Source organism: Globicephala melas, chromosome 12 (assembly GCF_963455315.2).
Source record: "Globicephala melas chromosome 12, mGloMel1.2, whole genome shotgun sequence".
Taxonomy (NCBI): domain Eukaryota; kingdom Metazoa; phylum Chordata; class Mammalia; order Artiodactyla; family Delphinidae; genus Globicephala; species Globicephala melas.
The window spans coordinates 65,351,806-65,370,619 of record NC_083325.1 but is presented as its reverse complement, the minus strand read 5'-3'; the positions used below and the strand labels follow the sequence as shown (position 1 = coordinate 65,370,619).

Here is an 18,814-nt window from a genome sequence, read left to right as displayed (position 1 = left end):
CTTCAGAATTTAAATCGCTGCGGATTTGTATACGTGTCAAATGTGCACCTTTAATAAATTCTATAAGCACTGCCCTCAACTCAAAACTTTCTCAACTACCGAGCTGTCTTAGATGGATACAGAGCAGGTATAAAGCCACCTGTACTTGGGTCTTTCAAAGAAAAAAAAACATAGGAAACTTTGCACTTTCTAGGAGCAATAGCTAAGTAGATGTCTTTGAGTAAAAAAAAGGGCCTTGCTGAAGCTTCAGTAAGAGATCTGGACAGGGAGGATGGGAGGAAACACTAAGGGGGCCCATGCAGAATCCTCAGGCCAGCTGCCAGAACACCAGAGGCCTCCTATTACATATACACGATGGGACTTTAAAAAGTTATAGGTTCAGGGCTTCCCTGGTGGTGCAGTGGTTGAGAGTCCGCCTGCCGATGCAGGGGACGCGGGTTCATGCCCCGGTCTGGGAGGATCCCACATGCCGCGGAGCGGCTGGGCCCGTGAGCCATGGCCGCTGAGCCTGCGCATCCGGAGCCTGTGCTCTGCAACGGGAGAGGCCACAGCGGTGAGACGCCCGCGTACCGCAAAAAAAAAAAAAAAAAAAAAAAAAAAAAGTTATAGGTTCAGCAGCTTGATGGTTTTCAAAAGGATTGTGGGAGCTTTGTTCCCTTTTTATTTGGTTTCTTTAAAAGATGACTGGAATGAGGGCTTTCCGAGACTTGGGGTAGTCCTCAAACATCTTGAGGTAGAATCTAAAAGACAAGAGAGGAATAATTATAAATACAACCAAGCAGTGGTCAACGACTGAGGTTTGATCTGTTTGGAATCCCTGTTACAAACCAGCCTGCAGTTGTTCAGGGTCTGACTCTTCCAGATGGCCATCTATCTATCTTCTTCCTCCCTCCTGCATCCTATCTCTTGTAGATGTTGAAGCTTCTCATGTTGAGAAATAAAAAGTAATAGCCAGAGGACAGCAGTGGTGGCTGCACAATATGATGAGTGTACCTGATGCCACTGGATTATACACTTAAAATTGTTAAAATGGTAGATTTTATGTTATGTATATTTTACCCAATAAAAAATATATCATAGCCAGAAAGAAGTACTCAGTTGATTCAACTGAGAAATACAGGGAACCAGAGACCCCAAAGAGCATAGGCAACGTTAACCCTAGAGAACTGGTCATGTTCCCAGGAAAAATATCCCTTTGTGAGGCCTGGGAAACGCCAAAAAAATGTTACCTTGTATTATAGGTTGAATTGTGTTCCCCCCAAATATATGCTGAAGTTCTAAACCCCTGTTCCTGAGAATGTGACCTTATTTTGGAAATAGGGTCACTGCAAATATAATTTATTAAGATGAGGTCATACTGGAGCAGGGTGGGCCCTTAATCCAATATGACTGGTGTCCTCATGAGAAGGGGAAGAAGAGACACAGAGACACACACACATGGGAGAAGGCCACGTGAAGACAGAGGCAGGGATTAGAGTGAGGCCGCTATAAGCCATGAACACCAAAGACTGCCGGCCACTGCCAGAAGCTAGGAAAAGACAAGGAAGGATTCTTCCCTTGAGCCTCCAGAGAGAGCGTGGCCCTGCCCACACCTTGATTTCAGACTTCTGCCTTCAGAACTGTGAGAGAATAAATTTCGGTTCTTTAAGCCACTCGGTTTGTGGTCATCTATTTCGGCAGCCCAGGGAGACTAACATCTTGTAAAAAGGCTTTCCCTTTAAGTGACCAGACTGTTCTCTTACCTAGTTGAAGCTGGCAGCTCTCAAGTTACAATTAAGATGATACACTCTGTTCAAGTACCATAGTTTGAACTGAGGGACAAATAGTATTAATATGTCACAGGAGGTGGCTGGTTTTCCGTGCTGTGATTTGGGGTCTGCTGAGCTGCCTCTCACAAACCCCAGTAAGCCCTGTGAAAAGATGCCCTCCGCCCTTCCCTCTGAAGCAGGCTGACATAATAGGACAGGGCCTCAGTTTGGATTCTGCTGTTGTACTAGCTAGAACCCTCTGGTGGGATTGCTATCCCTCCCCGACCAAGCCCAGCGCAGGCCACCCTTCTCAGGGCCCCTCCAACTGCTGGCTGATGCCCTGTCCTCTCCCCCACCCCTCTGACTCTGGTGGGCAACAGGCCTACCTGAATGGGGGAGAACTATTACACTGACCCCCTTCCAGGCTGGGGACCCTCCGGCGCCCTTCCCCACCAAGCAAAGGAGGGGGTAAGAATAGATCATGAGGAGTTGCTGTTTCATTCATTTCTCACAGGTCTCTGCATAAATTCCACTCCAAGGAAAAGAACACATTCTTATTTAAACCTTCAAAACTTTGAAATTAATCATTAGCGGGACTAAAACACCTATGCAGGAGTATAAGGGGTTCCTTCAGGGTCCTGGTTCCAAGCCCGTTCTCTCTTTGGGCATCCATCCCCTCTGTCACCAGTAACCACAGGCTTTCTCTTTCCTCCAGCCCCATTTCAGCAAAGGGATCTGACATTTGCCTTTACAGCCTGATAGCAACTTAGTATGTAACCCTTTCCCTTCCAGTGATACTTTTCCTTAACTCTTTTGTCCCCACCCCATCCCAGGCTCAGGGATTGGGAGGGAGGGAGGGAGGCGTTAGTAAAGCTTTAGGCTAGACCTACAGGGGAATGGGTCTAAACCCCTGCAATTCCCAGCATTCCCCAACAGATGGCACAGTCCTGAAACTGCACCACACAAGTACATAATTGTTGACCTTATCTTCCCAGGAAGCCAGCAATAACGTTGGTAATGATTTATGGAGGGTGGAGGTAGAGGACGGAGGAGAGTACCAAAATAAGCCCTGGTATTACACAGATTCCAAGAAAATAATCCTAGAGTTTCCAGGGCTCTGTGATTATCTGAACAGTTAGCACCAAACCTAGAATTAAAAATAGTAGGCACACTAGGTACAGGGCTAGTACTTTTCCCCAGCGGTTATCCACCCTGGCTGTACCTCAGAATTACCTGTGAAGCTTTGGAAAGTGCAACCTGGGCTCCCACCTATGGAACACACTTGGAGAGATGTGGCGGAAGTGAATTGAAGCACGGAAATGGAATCTACGTCTTGTACCTCCTCTTACCTGTAGCCCACTGCCAAACAGCAGCCATTGCCAGATAAGCCTGATAGGAGGGCACAGAGCCGGGGTCAACTAACTCATGTGGACACCGAGTGCTTCTCTCTGGGAAGCCTTCTTCAACAAGGGGGCTTGTGGCTTCCCAAGTCACTTTGGTGCTCCTATCTACCTGGGTTTGGTTTTGCTCATAGGAAGAAAAAAAATTGTTACTGTTACTGTCATCCAGCTAAATTCCAACTTCAGTGAAAATCCAAAAGGTCAGAATTCATCCGTCTGGATAATTGTATCAACCTTACCTTGTAAAAAAAAAAAATCTCTTCCGTGTCTATATCTGACTCCGTGTGTTAATAAAACCCTGTTTGGAGAAGAAAGCTACATGGATGCTGCCACCCTGATTGAAAAGTTTACCTATGGTGGTGAAAAGCTCGCAGCCCAAGGAAACAAAGTGAGAAAAATGCAAATGCAAGTGCTGGGAGGGACCAAGTGGCCAGGGCATAGCCGATCCATTCAATGATCTCGCCAAGGAAATTGGCTCCAGAAACGTACGTGAACAAGCCACCTGCGTGCAGAAGAATCAACAAGTCAATCATCAGTCCTAGATCAGTGCTGCATTAAAACCCCTGTGCTTTGTTCCAAAATACATAAGGGAACCTAGGGTGAATGTGGGGCTGGAGACTGCCTTCAGAGTAATGGGAGTTTGGTGGAATCCTCTTGGGGAGAAGGGAAAACAGCATCAGCATCCTGTAGCCCTCAGAACATCTGGGAATGTTCTGAGGAGTGGCCCCAACTGCTGGATGGGCTCCATCTAAATCTCCAACAACTGCTGGGCTACTGGCTCTGGACAGGACAAGGATGAGGTGCAGGAGGTTGGGGATGGTTTCGTTCTATTAAGCAACATTTCCAGCTACCACTCACTTTCTCACTCCTTCCCTGGACACCCACACAGCACGTCCACCATATACAAGTTAAAAGAACACACCACGTGAAAACAATAACAACCTGAACTGATGTGAGAATTAGTCAGATTCTCCTTTGGCATTTGCCCTCCCACTTCTGCAAAGCAGTACACTCGTTCGAGTTTAAAGTACAGAGTGGGAGCTGCAAGGGTTTTGCCCTACTGGAGGCTGGTGAAGTCTGTTTCTATTGATTTTAAAGATTTCCTTTTCTATCCAACCTCTATTTCTGACCTCAAAACTGTATCTAGAAATCAACACATTTATAATGTTAGGAAATATATCTACACTCAATATTTCTGCCCCACACTAAACTGGGAAAGTTCCACCCCAAACAATTTTTTCTTTCCATACTTATACAAAGAATATTTTGTTTTTAAGTCATTATCTAACATAACAGTTGGAGACTAACCTTGGCAATTTCACTTTTAAGAGCTTTCTCTGCTCTTCTCTATTTGTCTAGTTACTGAATGAAGACTTAAAAAATCAAAGCCCCTTAAAGCTATCTTCCTGAAGGATGATATTGCATCAGCAGTTCCTGACCTGTAACTCCCCAGGAGTTAACACTGGCCTACTGCAAAGGGTCTATAAATAGTCTGTGAATATAGCAAATGGTGTATCTCAACCTACAGTATTATTTTTGTTTGATGTAGGTACTGAAAGGATGTTAGCAACATTCAAATTCATTTAAGTGTTACCGAATTCAAAGTAGCTTTGTCATTATTTTTTCAATCAGTGGATATTAGTCTGTGCCAACATCACGTCGTAATTCAGTAATTTTTAAATGTAAATAAAGAGCTGTATTTACATCAAAAAGGGTGAGAGCCATTGACCTACACAAATACCCACCTAAAGATGTTGAAGGATGACTTGGACGAATTCACTCCCACCTGCTTATACTTGTCAACCTCACAGCTTGGTTACTTGGGAACAGTTAGGACTTCAAATATTCTGTACCTTTATCCCTGAAAATGCACTTGTACTTGTTAGACTTCCCATCCTAATTTTTGATTAAGTAAATATGGTTCCCTACACCTTTTAGAACACACGAGTGGCAGGAAATAAACAAATACTACCCCCTGACTACTCACTAGGTAAGTCTAGTGAGACTTATTGAAGAGGACCAATTTGTTGGTCATGCATGATTAGGCTTCATTTGCTAACCTAGGATCGACACTCCGTACATATGATTGTTAATTTTTTGTGTCAAGTTGACTGGCCATGGGGTGCCCAGATACTTGGTTGACCATTATTTCTGGGTGTGCCCGTGAGGGTGTTTCTGGATAAGATTAACATTTGAATCAACAGACTGAGTAAAGCAGATTGTCCTCCCCAGGGTTGATGGGCATCCAATCCACTGGAGGCCTGAATAGAACAAAAAACAGGGCAAGGGAGAATTCACGCTCTGTTTTTGAGCTGGGACATTGGTCTTCTCCTGCATTAGGACTGGAACTTACACGGAAGCTCTCCCAGTTCTCAGGCCTTGGGACTCAGACTGGAAATTGCACTGCCTACTCTCTGTGGGCTCCACCTTGTACATGGAAGATCATGGGATTTCTCAGCCTCCATAGTCATGTGAGCCACTTCCTCATAATAAATCTCTTTATTTATCAATGTCTAAATCTATATTCTATTGGTTCTGTTTCTCTGGAGAACCCCAGTACAGCACATAATAATCTTACCTACTGCAACTAAGAGGCAGCCTACTTTCACCCTACCCCAAACCCCTCCCTCCCCCCACCTGCAGGGTATTGTGATCATGAACCTTCCTGGGGGCTCTTCTCTTGAACTTCCAGGTTCAGATGAGGACTGCAAATGTGCTGTGGGATAGGATGGGATGTGGAGGAGAAGTCAGGGACATATTGGGATATATTGTGTCATCTGGGCCCTCTCTGCCCCCTGTCCCTTTGTTACTCATAGTGTAATTCCTGAGACAGGCTCTCAAGGAGGAGTGGGAATCTGGAGGGCAGGGGAGACATTACCTTGTGGAATCCTATAGATGATTTCTCCAGGCTTCCTGAGCTGGCGCAATATATAGTCACTATGAATGTTGATTCCCATTCCCAAGATAAATAAGAAGACACCTTGGCAAAGAAGAGAGGGAGAAGTTAAGAATATATCCTGTTTTTGGTGTTTTTCTCACAATCTAAAGTTTTTGTTGTTGCTGTTGTTTTTCTAAAAATGAAGGGAAGGGCATTTGACTTCGAATTTTAAGAATGAAACTAAGGCAAAAAAGGGGGGGAGGGGGCAACTAACCCTGGTCCTAAACTTGAATGAAGGGTCTGTGCTGTTTCATAAACCGAAGGGCTGAAAATGCACAGTGTCATGTGATAGAGGCAAGCGGGAAAGGAGAGAGGGAGGCCCTACCATCATGCAATACTTAAATAAGTAAATAAACAAATAAATGAATGAATAAATAGCAAGCTTTCAGCCCATTCACAGATAATCAAAACATGGTCGGCAAACTCAACAGCCAACTCTAATCCCCTCTCCTTTGCCACCCCCGCTACAGAGGCTGAGAGACAGTCTTGTGACCTAGTTCTGCCAAGAGGATGTAAAGGGAAGTCTTCTGGAGGTTTCCTTGGAAATCTTTTGCTTTTCTGATAAAGGGGGCTAAATGGGACCAGTGTCTCTATGGCCTCCCTCTTCCTTTGTTGCCAGATGCGATGCCTTGAGCTACAGGAAATGTCTTGCAACCATGACGTGACTGTGATGAGGACTAGAAGTAAATATTCTCACAACAGTGGAGCAGAAAGTGCCTGGGATCTTAATGACACCAGCAAGCAGCTGAAGGAATGCAGAAGCCACCTACCTTTGGACAATCTTGTTATGTAGGAAATATAAATTCTTAATTATTTCACTAAGAGTTGGGTTTCTGTGACTTATTGCTGAGAGCACTACTGACAGATATACCCACGCTCATGGAAGTAATTGGAGAGCTTGGCACCTAGCAAACTGTTTTCCACCACGGCCAGTTCACACACACACTCCCTTTCCCCATTCACAGGTACAGAAAGGGCCCTGGTCTGAGATGAGGAGAGCTGGGGTCAGGGATGCTATGTATTACGTCCCAATGGGCCCAGAATCACTCACTGTTCCACACAGACGCCCAACCCCAGCTCTCAGCCAAGTGTATTTGTGCTGATCAAAATACATCAGGCAGAGGACTTCCCTGGTGGTGCAGTGGTTAAGAATCTGCCTGCTAGTGCAGGGGACATGGGTTCGATCCCTGGTCCAGGAAGATCCAACATGCCGCAGAGCAACTAAGCTCGTGAGCCACAACTACTGAGCCCGCTCACCACAACTACTGAAGCCTGTGTGCCCCAGAGCCCATGTGCCGCAACTACTGAGCCCACATGCTGCAACTACTGAAGCCTGCGCACCTAGAGCCCATGCTCTGCAACAAGATAAGCCAGCACAATGAGAAGCCCGTGCACTGCAACTAAGAGTAGCCCCCGTTTGCCACAACTAGAGAAAGCACACACGCAGCAACGAAGACCCAACGCAGCCAAAAATAAAAATATAATAAAATAAATTTAAAAAAAACAAAATACATCAGGCAAGAACAGTTGAATTAAAAACAGTCACATCTACTCTCACCTCATTTGCTATGATATGAAATAATGATTGTTAATGTTGTCTTGTCAAAAGATTATTAGCCTGGAAGAAAGGAAACCTGGGAAGGGACACCAGTGGAGGGAGGACAAGGGGGTGGGAGAGGGAGGGGAGATAGCATGCACAGCAGTGGAAAAGCAGGCACCTTAGATTCGATGTCTGTGTGTCCTTGGACAAGTCACTTAACCTCTCTCAGCCTCACTTTTCTTATCTGTAAAATGTAGATTCCAACAGTACCTATCTTAAAAGGATGGTATGAGACTCATTCATGTGTTGATTCTTTGATTCATTTATTCAGATAACATGTGTTGAGTTCTTACTATGTACCAAGCACTGTCCTAAACACCAGGGATATAGTAGTGAGAAAAACAGTCAAGGTGTCTGTTCTCATAGAGCTTACATTTCAGTGGAGAAACACAGAAATGAATTAAAATAATGAAAAATTTTAAATCACATAATATCACTACAAAGCAGAAAATCAAAGTAGGATAAGGAGATAAATAAGAATGAATTGGGGTGGGGAGGAAGTATCTCTACTTTAGATGAGGTCAATAGGGAAAGCTTTTCTGAAGATCTGGCATCTGTCCTATGATTTGAATAATGAGAATACAAAGATCTGAGGAAGAGCATTCTGGTAGAGGGACTAACAGATGCAAAGGTCCTGAGGCTAGTATAGGTTTAGCATGTCTAAGAAACAGAAGGAAGGTGCTACAGTTAATGCTTTAAGATAGATGGTGGGGGGGCGGGGTGGTGGTGGTAATGAGGAGACGAGAAGAGGATGGAACTTTCAAAATCCCATCAAGCTCTACAGGATATGGTGAGGTGTGGATTTTTAACTGCAACAGGAAGCCGATGGCAGGTTTTAAGCAGGGGAGAATAGGAACTGATGTCAGTTTATTATCATTACAAAAGAAGTATATATGTTTTGTGGAAGATGAAATGCTAATTAGCAGAAATAAGAAAACAAAGACACTTTGTTCCTACCACCCAAGAACTATCACCATTAAACACTTTGGTGCATGTCCTTCCGGATCTTCATCTTAGGCATACTCCAATTTCCTCCAATGTCCCCAGAATACCACTTCTAGCTGGTTCGTGTAAACCAAAGTCCAATATAGGACCACACCCGACATCTGGTCATTACATCCTTTAAGGCCATTTTCATCTAGCCCAGACCCCTGTCTTTTTTTTTTTTTTTTTAGGACACTGACTTCTTAAAAAGACCAGACAGTGGTCCCTCAGAAAGCCCCCCTTTCTAGATAAGACTGGCTTACTTCCTCACGGTGGCATCTAACTTATTTTATTCTTTGTATTTCCTGTAAACTGGCATAAATCATTTTCTTGTGTGGTTATGGGACCAGTTTAATAACTATACAGTTAGGTACATTTATTTATCTGTTCTCAGTGTTGAGCAACTTTCATTTGGATTTTTAATTAAGTTATGAAGTTTCATGATTTAAAGGACAAAACTGTATTAAAAGAAAATTTCTGCCCACCATCCCATTCTCTTTAACCCAAACCCTACAGATACCCTTTTTAAAAACAGTTTCTCTTTTAGCAGTCCAATAGTTCCTCCTCCAATTTTTTACACAAACAGCAGCACACTATACACACTGTGCACACTTTATGTTTATTTAACCTCATGCTCTAGGGATGTCTCCAGACGAGCACAGAGACAGTCCTTGCTTTTGGTCTGCTTTGTTTTTGTGGCTCCAGAATACTCCACTGGGTACAGGTACCAGCATTCGTACAACTAATCCTCTGGCCATTCGTGTGTTCAAATGTTCCCTCTGACCGCTGTGTGGAGAAGGAGCTACTGAGGGTCAGGACTGCAAGTAGGATGTTTAGCTTGAAGGTCACCGTGGCAGTCCAGGCAAGAGGTCATCCTGGCTCAGACCAGGATGAAGTTAGTGCAGTCATGGAGAGCTGAGCTCAGTCGGCACATGTTTTAGAACTAGAGGCAGCTGTACTAAGCTGATGGAGGGAACGTGATATGTGATGTAAGGAGAGGGATTAAGGATAATCTCTGCCTTTTTCCTTTGAGCCAAAAGAATGTACAAACAGTTGAACCTTTACTTTAGTAAAGAACTTTAGCTCCTCTTGCAGATAATGAAAAACATTCAATGGTCAGTGTTTTCTACTATTTTGGATAGGTGGTCAGGAAAAGTCTCTCTGAGGAGGTGTGAATTAATAGAGACCTAAATAAAGGGAGGGAGCAAGCTCCCCGAGTATACAGGGACTGAGCATTCTACACAGAGGGTGCAGTCTGTACGACAGCTCTGGAGCAGGACAAACTTGAGTATTCCAGGTCCAGCAGGAAAGCCACTGAAGCTACAGCACAGTGAGATGGATGGAGATAGGAAATGAAGTCAGGAAATGGGGCAGGCCAAGAACATTTGGGTTTCGTAAGCAGTGGTAAGAAATTTGTATTTTATCCTGAGAGTAACAGAAATGCATTGGAGGGTTCTGAGATGGGTAATGACACGATGTTTTTCAAAGATCTCTCAGGCTGCTATACAGAGAAAAGACCAGGGTGGAGGCGGTCGTGGGGTTGGGGTGGGGGGAATGGAATCCTTGGAAGGTTATTGCAGTAGGATAGGGAGAGGTAATGGTGATTTAGCCTGTGGGAAGGGGTGTTAACTGGGGTATGGGTGAGAAGTAGTCAGATTCACTTACCCAAGCTAAACCGTATGTCTGTGTACCACTCAGCAGGGTATTCAGCACAGTAAACCAGATAGTAGCCTTGGAGGAGTCCATTTCCCATGCAGAAGACAAAGCCTCTGAAAAGGAATACAACTGGAAACGGCCTTCCTCTAGTGAGCAGTGAGTAAACAAATGTCCTAGGGTATATGGGGGAGAAAGGTCAGGATCCATTGTTAAAAAAAAAAAAATCAATCACTGAGATGAAGCAACAGGCAATCACATCAAACCCATTTTTAAAAACCATTTCCCTTAAATGTATGCAATGAAAGGACATTATTATCTGGTTCTAGAGCAATCACTTAGGCTATTTGTCTTGTTTCATTAAAATGCACAGTAGCCACCATGCATTTCAAGCCACAACAGCCTTGAAAGGTAAATTTCATCCTTATAAATTTAGTTAATAAATTCAATCCTATAAACACAGGACTGGAGATCAGCTTTACATGGATCTAGAAGTGAAATCCAGATTATACGGGAAGAAAGATAAAGCCAGGCTTAACCCATGTAGCAGTGGAATGGAATTGTGATAGGAGTCGTTCAGACATATGTGGCTTTCCATATGTCTCTCTAATACGATTTAATTACTGATATTGTAGCATTCCCTAGAAGGTGGGCTGCAGAACCACTTGAGAAAAGTGAGAGATTCCTTTAAATGCAAGGAGCTATGAATCTAGAGGAATCTAGGAAGACGTTAAAAAATATAAATAATGTCAAAATTAAAATTTGCCCAAGATATAATGCTAAATACTAGACAGCAAACTATGTCCTGTTTTTGATTTTTCTTCTTTTACGGTGCAATATAACCATCATACAGGAAAGTTCATAAACCTATGTGAATAGTTTAATGAATTACTATCAAATAAACACTCATAATGTCACTAACCCAAGTCAAGAAACGGAATATTGCCATCACCCGGAAGCCTCCTATGGGTCCCTCCTGTTCACAGTGCCACCATTACCCCAGAGGTCACCACCATCCTGATTCCTGTAATAATCATTTCCTTTTGCTTCTTTACAATTTTACCTCATTTGTATGCATCCCTAAAAACATAGTTTATTTTGCTCATATTTAATTCCATATGAAAGGAAACTCATCATGTTTCTAAGACTCAAGCATGTTGTTGTGGATGGCTATAGTTCATTTATTTTCATTGTTGTATATTATTGTCATGTATGAATATACCACATGTGCTTATCTATTTTACTTTGATGAATATTTGAGTTCCTTCCATAGTGTTTTACTTACTCAAAGATAATTTTCCCAACCCACACACAAATGGTCACCTTATTTTTGATAAAGGAGGCAAGAATATACAGTGGAGAAAAGACAGCCTCTTCAGTAAGTGGTACTGAGAAAACTTGACAGCTACATGTAAAAGAATGCAATTAGCACACTCCCTAACACCATACACAAAAATAAACTCAAAGTGGATTAAAGACCTAAATGTAAGGCCAGACACTATCAAATTCTTAGAGGAAAACATAGGCAGAACACTCTATGACATAAATCACAGCAAGATCCTTTTTGACCCACCTCCTAGAGAAATGGAAATAAAAACAAAAATAAACAAATGGGACCTAATGAAACTTCAAAGCTTTTGCACAGCAAAGGAAACCAAAAGGCAACCCTCAGAATGGGAAAAATATTTGCAAATGACAATGGATTAATTTCCAAAATTTACAAGCAGCTCATGCAGCTCAATAACAAAAAAACGAACAACCCAATCCAAAAATGGGAAGAAGACCTAAATAGACATTTCTCCAAAGAAGATATACAGACTGCCAACAAACACATGAAAGAATGCACAACATCATTAATCATTAGCGAAATGCAAATCAAAACTACAATGATATATCATCTCACACCAGTCAGAATGGCCATCATCAAAAAATCTAGAAACAATAAATGCTGGAGAGGGTGTGGAGAAAAGGGAACACTCTTGCACTGCTGGTGGGAATGTGAATTGCTTCAGCCACTATGGAGAACAGTATGGAGGTTCCTTAAAAAACTACAAATTGAACTACCATATGACCCAGCAATCCCACTACTGGGCATATACTCTGAGAAAACCATAATTCAAAAAGAGTCATGTACCAAAATGTTTATTGCAGCTCTATTTACAATACCCCGGAGATGGAAACAACCTAAGTGTCCATCATCGGATGAACGGATAAAGAAGATGTGGCACATATATACAATGGAATATTACTCAGCCATAAAAAGAATTGAAATTGAGCTATTTGTAATGAGGTGGATAGACCTAGAGTCTGTCATACAGAGTGAAGTAAGTCAGAAAGAGAAAGACAAATACCATATGCTAACACATATATATGGAATTTAAGGAAAAAACATGTCATAAAGAACCTAGGGATAAGACAGGAATAAAGACACAGACCTACCAGAGAACGGACTTGAGGATATGGGCAGGGGGATGGGTGAGCTGTGACAAAGCGAGAGAGAGGCATGGACATATATACACTACCAAACGTAAGGTAGATAGCTAGTGGGAAGCAGACTCATAGCACAGGGAGATCAGCCCGGTGCTTTTTGACCACGTGGAGGGGTGGGATGGGGAGGGTGGGAGGGAGGGAGATGCAAGAGGGAAGAGATATGGGAACATATGTATATGTATAACTGATTCACTTCGTTATAAAGCAGAAACTAACACACCAGTGTAAAGCAATTATACCCCAATAAAGATGTTAAAAAAAAAGAAAAAGAAAAAAAAAAGAATGCTCAACATCATTAATCATTAGATAAACAGAAATCCAAACTACAATGAGATATCATCTCACACCAGTTAGAATGGCCATCATCAAAAAATCTACAAACAATAAATGCTGCAGAAGGTGTGGAGAAAAGGGAACCCTCTTGCACTGTTGGTGGGTGGTGCACTGTTGCACTGTAAATTGATACCGCCACTATGGAGGTTCCTTAAAGAGCAAAAAATAGAACTGCCATATGACCCAGCAATCCCACTACTGGGCATATACCCCGAGAAAACCATAATTCAAAAAGAATCATGTACCAAAATGTTCATTGCAGCTCTATTTACAATAGCCAGGACATGGAAGCAACCTAAGTGCCCATCAGGAGATGAATGGATAAAGAAGATGTGGCACATATATACAATGGAATACTACTCAGCCATAAAAAGAAACAAAATTGAGTTATTTGTAGTAAGGTGGATGGACCTAGAGTTTGCCATACAGAGTGAAGTAAGTCAGAAAGAGAAAAATAAATACCATATGCTAATACACATATATGGAATCTAAGAAAAAAAAATGGTCATGGAGAACCTAGTGGCAAGATGGGAATAAAGACATAGATGTACTAGAGAATGGACTTGAGGATACGGGGAGCAGGAAGGGTAAGCTGGGACAAAGTGAGAGAGTGGCATGGACATATATACACTGATAGCTAGTGGGAAGCAGCCACATGGCACAGGGAGATCAGCTCGGTGCTTTGTGACTACCTAGAGGAGTGGTATAGGGAGTGCGGGTGGAGACACAGGAGGGAAGAGATACGGGGACATATGTATATGTACAACTGCTTCACTTTGTTATAAAGCAGAAACTAACACACCATTGTAAAGCAATTATACTACAATAAAGATGTTAAAAAACAAAAGCTAAGGAAGAATATAAACAGGTCATGCAGCTCAGTATTACAAAAACAAACAACCCAATCCAAAAATGGTCAGAAGACCTGAATAGACATTTCTCCAAAGAAGACATACAGATGGCCAAGAGGCATATGAAAAGCTTCTCAACGTCACTAATTATTAGAGTAATTCAAATCAAAATGACTATGAGGTATCACTTCACACCAGTTAGAATGGGGATCATCAGAAAATCTACAAACAACAAATGCTAGAGAGGGTGTGGAGAAAAGGGAACCCTCTTGCACTGTTAGTGGGAATGTAAATTGATACAGCCACTATGGAGAACAGTATAGAGGTTTCCTAGAAAACTAAATATAGAACTAACATACGACGCAGCAACCCCACTACTCAGCATATACCCAGAGAAAACCATAATTCAAAAAGACATATGCACCCCAATGTTCATTGCAGCACTCTTTACAATAGCCAGGTCATGGAAACAAGCTAAATGCTCATCGACCGACAAATACATAAAGAAGACGTGGTAAATATATACAATGGAATATTACTCAGCCATAAAAAGGAATGAAATTGGGTCATTTGTAGAGATGTGGATGGACCTGAGACTGTCATACAGAGTGAAGTAAGTCAGAAAGAGAAAAATAAATACCGTATGCTAACTCATATATGTGGAATCCAGAAAAGTGGAACAGTTGAACTTGTTTGCAAGGCAGAAATAAAGACACAGATGTAGAGAACAAATGTATGGACACCAATGGGGAAAGTGGGTATGTGTGGGGGTTTGTGTGGGATGAATTGGAAGTTTGGGATTGACATATATATACTAATATGGATAAAATAGATAACTAATAGGAACATGCTGTGTAAATTAAATAATAAATAAAATTAAATTAAAAAAACGCTAAGGAGAAAAAAATAGATATATTGGACTTCATCAAAATTAAGAACTTTTGTACAGAACATTATTAAGAAAGTAAATTGACAATCTACAGAATGGGAGAAAATGTTTTCAAAGCAGTATCTGATTATGGGTTTATATCCAGGTGTACAAAGAACTACAACACAACGACAAAGACAAACAACTCAATTAAAAGGGCAACGGATTTGAATAGACATTACTCCAAAAAAGATAAACAAATGTTCAATAAGCAAATGAAAGGATGCTCAACATCTTTAGAGATTAGGAAAATGTCAACCAAAACCATAATGATATACCACTTTAAGGCAACTAGGAGGGCTATAATTTAAACAAAGAAGAAAAGAACAAGTGTTGGTGAGGAGAAATTAGAACTACTATACATTGTTGGTGGGAATGTAAAATGGTGTAGCCACTTCAAAAAAACCAGCCTGACAGTTCCTCATAAAGTTAAACAGAGTTACCATATGACCCAGAAATTCCACTCCTAGGTATCTACCCTAGATAAATGAAAATGTATGTTAATACAAAACTTGTACACAAATGTTCATAGCAGCATTATTCATAGTAGCCAAAAAAATAGAAACAATGTCCATCAACTGATGAATAAACAAAAATGTTATAAATCCATACTGATGGCATATTATTAAACTATAAACCACATGGATGAACCTTGAAAACAGTATGTTAGGTGAAAGAAGCTACATATTTTATGATTCCATTTATATGAAATATGCAGAATAGGCAAGTCCTTAGAGACAGAAAGTAGATTGAAGGTTGGCAGGGGATGGGGAATTAAGGAATGGGGAGTGACTGTTACCAGGTACAGGACTTCTTTTTGGGGTGATGAAAATATTCCGGAATTAGATAGTGGTAATGATTGCACAATTTTTTGGATATACTAAAAACCAGTGAATTGTACATTTAACATGGTGCATTTTATGATATGTGAGTTACATCTCCATTTTTTAGGTTAAGTAAGAGAAAATTCTGGCAGTGGAGCCCAGAGGTTAAATTGTAGGGCCTCTTCCACTTACCAGATGGATGACCCTGTCACTTAACTTCAGTACGTCTGTTTCTTCCTCTGCTCATTTCATAGCATTGTAAGGATTAAGTGAATTAATATACTCAAAGTGCTTAGAACAGGACAAATAATAAAAGCTGATTAAATATGTTATTTTTGTAAACATTATCCTTATTAGGTTGTTGTTGACATTACTCTTCTGTTCAGGTACAGGATGTTCCTTTCCACATATTTGGGTCTTTTTTTGTGCGTCCCTCAGTAGGTTTTAAAGTTTTTTCATATATATTTTGCACATTTTTAATGTTTAAACCCAAGGGTTTTTTAAAAGGGTTTTAAAAAGGTTTTTTTCTTTTTAAAATTGTGTTACTGTAAATAGGATTTTCCATTTACATCTGTAACTGTTTTACATATACAAGAAGGCCTTTAACATTAATTTTGTTCCCAGCCACATCCTGAACTCCCTTATTATTTATAATACTTTTTCAGTGTATTTTCCAGGTCTATCAGCATCTGCAAATAATGTTACATTCTGCTCTTTAGAAAGAATCTGGAAGCATTTGTTCTTTGACCATGCTCTGGAATGACATAAATAGCACCAGAATTACCCGTATTTAAATATTTGGTAGAAGCCCTTTGTGAAATCTACCTTGGACTGTATTATTGGGAGGAGGAGTTGTTAATATTATTGATCATATTTCTATTTCTCTCATGGTAATCGGTTTGTTTAGATTATCTATGCCTTCTGGGGCATCCTAATAAATTCTAGAAAATTTATATTTTCATAGAAAATCATGCATGTTAGTCAAGTTTTTGAATGCATCTGTAAAAAACTAAGATAGTATTTTATGACACTTTTAAACTTCAGTATATTTGCGTATTACTCCATCACCACAAGGATTCTACATGCTGTCTTTTCATAGCCACAGATGTATGCCTACCCTCTTCTGACCCCTGGTAACCACTAATCTGTTATCCCTTTCCATAGTTTTATCATTTCAAGAATATTACGTAAATGGACTCATACATATGTAACCTTTGAAATCAGCTTTCTTCACTCAGCATATCTCCCTCGAGATTCATCCAAGCCCTAAGACATATTTGTTAGTGAAAAAAGAAAGCTGTAAAATAGTATCTAAAATTTGGCCCCTTTTCATAATCAAGAAAGGGAAATAAGAATCTATGTACAGATTTGCTTATTTTTATAAAAGCTTTATTGAGATAAAATTAACATACCTAAAATTCACCTTTTAAAGTGCACAATTCAGGTTTTTTAGTATATTCACAAAGCTGTGCAGCCATCACCACTATCTAATTCCAGAACATCTTCATTACCACAAAAAGAGGCTCCATACCTAGTGGCAGTCAATCCCAATTTCCCCCACTCCCTAGCCCCTGGAAACCAGCAATCTATTGCTAATATCTGTCTGAAAGGATTAGCCTGTTCTGAATATTTCATATAAATGGAATTATATAATATGTGGTCTCTTGTGACTGACTTCTTTCATTTAGCATAATGTTTTCAAGGGTCATCCATGTTGTATCACTACTTAATTTCATTTTTATAGCCAAATAATAGTTAATTGTATGGATATATGACATTTTGTTTACCCATTTGTCAGCTGATAGAAATTTGGGTTGTTTCCACTTTTTTTTAACATCTTTATTGGAGTGTAATTGCTTTACAATGTTGTGTTACTTTCTGCTGTATAACAAAGTGAATCAGCTATATGTATACATATATCCCCATATCCCCTCCCTCTTGCATCTCCCTCCTACCCTCCCTATCCCACCCCTCTAGGTGGTCACAAAGCACAGAGCTGATCTCCCCGTGCTGTGCAGCTGCTTCCCACTAGCTATCTATTTTACATTTGGTAGTGTACATATGTCTATGCTACTCTCTCACTTTGTCCCAGGTTACCCTTCCCCCTCCCTGTGTCCTCAAGTGCATTCTCTACATCTGCATCTTTATTCCTGTCCTGCCCCTAAGTTCATCAGAACCTTTTTCTTTTTCTTTTAGATTCCATATATATATGTGTTAGCATACGGTATTTGTTTTCTCTTTCTGACTTACTTCACTCTGTATGACAGACTCTAGGTCCATCCACCTCACTACAAATAACTCAATTTCGTTTCTTTTTATGGTTTAGTAATATTCCATTGTATATATATGTCCCATCTTCTTTATCCATTCACCTGTCAATGGACACTTAGATTGATTCCATGTCCTGGCTACTGTAAATAGTGCTGCAGTGAACATTGTGGTATGTGTCTCTTTCTGAATTATGGTTTTCTCAGGGTATATGCCCAGTAGTGGAAATTTTTGATGATGGCCATTCGAACTGGTGTGAGGTGATACCTCATTGTAGTTTTGTTTTTTGGTTTTTGGGTTTTTTTGCAGTACGCGGGCCTCTCACTGTTGTGGCCTCTCCCGTCACGGAGCACAGACTCCGGACACGCAGGCTCAGCAGCCATGGCTCACGGGCCCAGTAGCTCTGCGGCATGTGAGATCTTCCCAGACTGGGGCACGAACCCATGTCCCCTGCATCAGCAGGTGGACTCTCAACCACTGCGCCACCAGGGAAGCCCCTCATTGTAGTTTTGATTTGCATTTCTCTAATGATTACTGATGTTGAGCATCCTTTCATGTGTTTCCTGACAATCTGTATATCTTCTTTGGAGAAATGACTTTTTAAGTCTTCTGCCCGTTTTCGGATTGGGTTGTTTGTTTTTTTGATATTGAGCTGCATGAGCTGCTTGTATATTTTGGAGATTAATCCTCTGTCAGTTGCTCCGTTTGGAAATATTTTCTCCCATTCTGAGGGTTGTCTTTTCATCTTGTTTATGGTTTTCTTTGCTGTGCAAAAGCTTTTAAGTATCATTAGGTCC

At 41.0% G+C, this 18,814-nt stretch overlaps 1 protein-coding gene across 1 annotated transcript in view; it reads right to left on the bottom strand.

The window, feature by feature from the left end:
- Positions 1-613: 613 nt before the first annotated feature.
- SRD5A2 (steroid 5 alpha-reductase 2) overlaps positions 614-18,814 on the bottom strand; it is a 56,230-nt gene continuing 38,029 nt past the window's right edge. The window contains exons 2-5 of the mRNA XM_030858011.2: positions 10,336-10,499; positions 6,027-6,128; positions 3,500-3,650; positions 614-740 (exon numbers count right to left, since the gene is read on the bottom strand). Coding sequence (XP_030713871.1) covers positions 674-740; positions 3,500-3,650; positions 6,027-6,128; positions 10,336-10,499 — 484 coding nt within the window. The 3' untranslated portion in view covers positions 614-673. The remainder of the gene's footprint in view (positions 741-3,499; positions 3,651-6,026; positions 6,129-10,335; positions 10,500-18,814) is intronic.